The sequence below is a fragment of the Nanorana parkeri genome, unplaced genomic scaffold, assembly GCF_000935625.1.
Source record: "Nanorana parkeri isolate BGI_ZX_2015 unplaced genomic scaffold, ASM93562v1 scaffold27, whole genome shotgun sequence".
NCBI classification, from domain to species: Eukaryota; Metazoa; Chordata; class Amphibia; order Anura; family Dicroglossidae; genus Nanorana; species Nanorana parkeri.
In genome coordinates, this window is record NW_017306295.1 from 1,663,518 (window position 1) to 1,667,038 (window position 3,521).

The 3,521-nt window shown below is 40.1% G+C and overlaps 1 protein-coding gene across 1 annotated transcript in view; it reads right to left on the reverse strand.

Moving 5' to 3' along the window:
* LOC108795018 (store-operated calcium entry regulator STIMATE-like) overlaps nucleotides 1–3,521 on the reverse strand; it is a 59,818-nt gene that overhangs the window by 837 nt on the left and 55,460 nt on the right. Inside the window, exon 6 of the mRNA XM_018566188.1 lies at nucleotides 1,233–1,316. Coding sequence (XP_018421690.1) covers nucleotides 1,233–1,316 — 84 coding nt within the window. The remainder of the gene's footprint in view (nucleotides 1–1,232; nucleotides 1,317–3,521) is intronic.

Consider the following 3,521-nt stretch of genomic DNA (forward strand, 5'->3'; position numbering starts at 1 on the left):
GATGGGTGAAGGGCAGTGGTAGCAAAGATTAGAGAGCAGAGAGAAGCCAAGCTGTTGCAATAAATGCAATGTGCTCTGTCTAGGTTCCAACAACTAACAAATGAAAGTAGGTATGATATGCAAACATCTAACTTTCTCTATCAAACAGAAAAACAGGATGGTGTTGCTAGAATACCAAAAATTACTTGCAATAGGTGCTTTTTGTAAACCCTACCTTTAAGAAATTCAATAGGAGATCTGTCAACTACTGGAGGGAGGTTGGACTTTAGCTCCAAGTCAAAACTACTCGTATGGAAAGAAGGGGCTCCCCGAGGGGTGCACAGGAATTCATCTGAAACTTCTAAACTTGCATACTGTGGAAGTATTTTAAGTTCGAGTACATTTATGTTCTTGATGTGTTTAATTATGGACATTTTTGTTAAAGATATTACTGAAACAAATATGAGCATTTCTAACTCTAAAACAGGCAAGGGAAGCTGGACACTGGGAAACATGTACTAATGCAAAAATAAAATACACACCGTACAGTGGGGAGAGTGATTTTATGTGGCAAAAATGAAAATACACAAATCCTTGGCGTTACGGAAGTAACATTTTAATGCACAGTTTCAGCAACAGCATGGACTGGCATGTTTGGCCATGGATTTTTCTTTCATTAATATTTTACAATTAGCTTGGTTTACATACAGCGTATGTAAAAAGTAGTATGAAAAAAAAGGCGACATTATTTTTGGGGACAAACTGGAATATATATGCATTAACCAGCAGGTTAAATTTGGTCTCACCCATGCGTATTCGTGAGGACCATGTAACTCAAAACTGCAGGATTTGCCTTAAACCCACAGTAGCGGCCAACCCGAACCTCATCCCTATAAAACACACTGCAGATAGCGGAGGAATTAAACCACAAAAAGGTAATGATCTCAGAAGTTGGCCACAGTTTATAATATGGCAAGTAATCATCAGCACCATTATTATATATCTAAATGAGTAAAACACTAAGCATTACTTCTGATGTATAGGATATTTAAGAACCAGGGGCAAGGGATAAAGAACATCTTTACTAAAGGTATAAATATGTAGTATAGTATAGTGTAGTAAACAGTGTAAACTGTTACACCATATTTTTGCGACTGGAGAGCCACTATTGAAACTCTTTCCCATGCTAAAAAAGCTTAGACAGAACCCGCTAAATAAGGGCATTACATTGCCATTACAAGCACTGTACTCACATTGACTATAAAAGGCACCACCAGCATTACTAGGACGAGCTCCAGCTTGGGATCTGGAATGTAGTCCAGTACAATTTCCTGAAGCTGCACAGAGAAAAACACAAAGAGTGAGGGATATACTCTGTACAAACAGACCTGTCACTTCAGAGCGTTCCCAGCCAGAGTCCACACATAGTTATTGGAACGTTAAAATGGAGATACAATAACATATTACACAGTAGAATGGAGAATGAGAACACATTTACAGCAGACAATCAGGATCACATATACACAAAGCCAGTTCGTAGACAACTGCTGCATATTAGGTCTTTAAGAGGCCCAGAGTCTCTTACCTGTAGAAAAGACACTATAATCGTATCACTACCATTATATTATAACAAAAATTGGTACAACTTACTTACTAGCAGTGATGGGTCTACAGTGTTTGATGCATCATAAGAGGACAAAACAAGCCCATCATGGTGCAGTTAAGACAAAATGCGGGGCCAGTTGGTCAGGATGGAGAAAAGTACTTGCAGAATTCTTTATTTTGTATGTGTACAAAGAAGTGTATATTAATTATTGTGTCATATTCTTGAAATCAGAGGAAGAGACAATGCCACTCCCAAAACATTAAATACTGCCCAATATAATGCCAGAAAGGGATTATGGCATTATCAACAATAAACTACTGTACATGGGATGCCCATTGTAACTGTATTACTGCCTTTTGTTTTCTTTTTTTTACAAATTACTGGAATGGATGATGGTTCAGATAGTGTAATGTGGCACTGATGTAAAGTATATCTTTGTAAAACCATTTTGGCTATAGCATGGAATAATCATTACCCCGTGGTCCGTTTTTTGTTTTGTTTGTTTTTGTCTATGTTCCATGTAGACACAACAAAAAGTAACATGGAACCTTCAAACATAGGGGGAAATACCTATTAGATAGCTATCAATGGAGCAAGTGGCCCCATTGGACGTTTCCCCCATACCTCCTATTTAAGGCTATGTTCACACCAAGGCAATTGAGCTGGTGAACTTTTGTTGCACGTTTTTGTTTGCAAGGTTTCCAATGCATAGAGATGTCTATGGGACCCAAACTGCGCGATAACCGTGCAAAAATGTTCCTGTTCCTTTTTGAGCGACAGGCGATTTCGGCCGTGCGACGCATAGCAAAGGTGTGGACAGCCTCAATTGACTTACATGCAGATCTCGGTTTTGTGCTATATCGTGCGGCTATATCCGCGCAATAAATCCCCTAGGTGTGAACCTAGCCCCAAAGAGAACTATAACATTTGGCATTTTTCATAACTTCTGTACTGGTGACAATTTTGACCTGCTTGCTCCTGCTTATTTATAGTATTGAATCTAAAGATGGGTAGGTTAGAGTAATTTAGCCATTGCAATTACTCTAACTGTTCAAGTTAAGATATGAGCCACACAGGGAGTCATTTACTTCTTCAAGTAAAACAGCCAACTTATACACTAGCATTACACGATGGAGAAATTAAATATATGTATTGGGTAGCCATGGAAAGCAGAACCTGTAAATGTAAAAGAACAAATGTGGCTGACCATGTGTGCTTGTGTGTATGTATAAATCCCAGGGCCCTCCTAAACCTCTTGTCTATTGGTGCTGCAACTGTACTGCCTCCCTTTATTTGTTAAAGCACTGCACAATCTGTTGGTGCTCTATAGGTCATTGTGTGTGTGTGTGTGTGTGTGCGCGTGTGTGTGTGTGTGTATGTGTATACACACACTGAGTGGCCTGAGTGGCCAGATTATTATGACCGCCCCATCAGTGCTTCATTGGGCCACGAGAAAACTCCACGAGATGACTTCTTTGGGGCGCCTCGTGACTCCACGAGATGTTGAAAGGTGATGCGAGGAATCTGACACGGCACTGTTGCCCTTCTGTTGTCTTGTACCAGTCTTGCCACTCTCTGTTCTGTCCTAACATTGACTAGTCGCTGACGGCCACAATTCGCACGTTCAGACCCAGATTTTCAGCTGACAGTCCAGTCTTTAAATACTTTTAACAACAGCTGCTCTTTAACGAATTCGGCTGTTTTGCCGATACTCGCTCCATGGCTCCGTGCGCCAACAATCATCCCACGTTCAAAGGCTGTTAAATCGCTTTGTTTACCCATATCTTCAGAAAAAAAATTGCTTCTACTGTTGTGGTAAAAAACCTGATTCCTTATGTAAATGGTCTGGCCCTCTAGCAACTTCAGCGCTAAATTATAGCTAATTTGCCTACAAACGTCAGGTGGTCATAATAATCTGGCCACTCAGTGTATATAT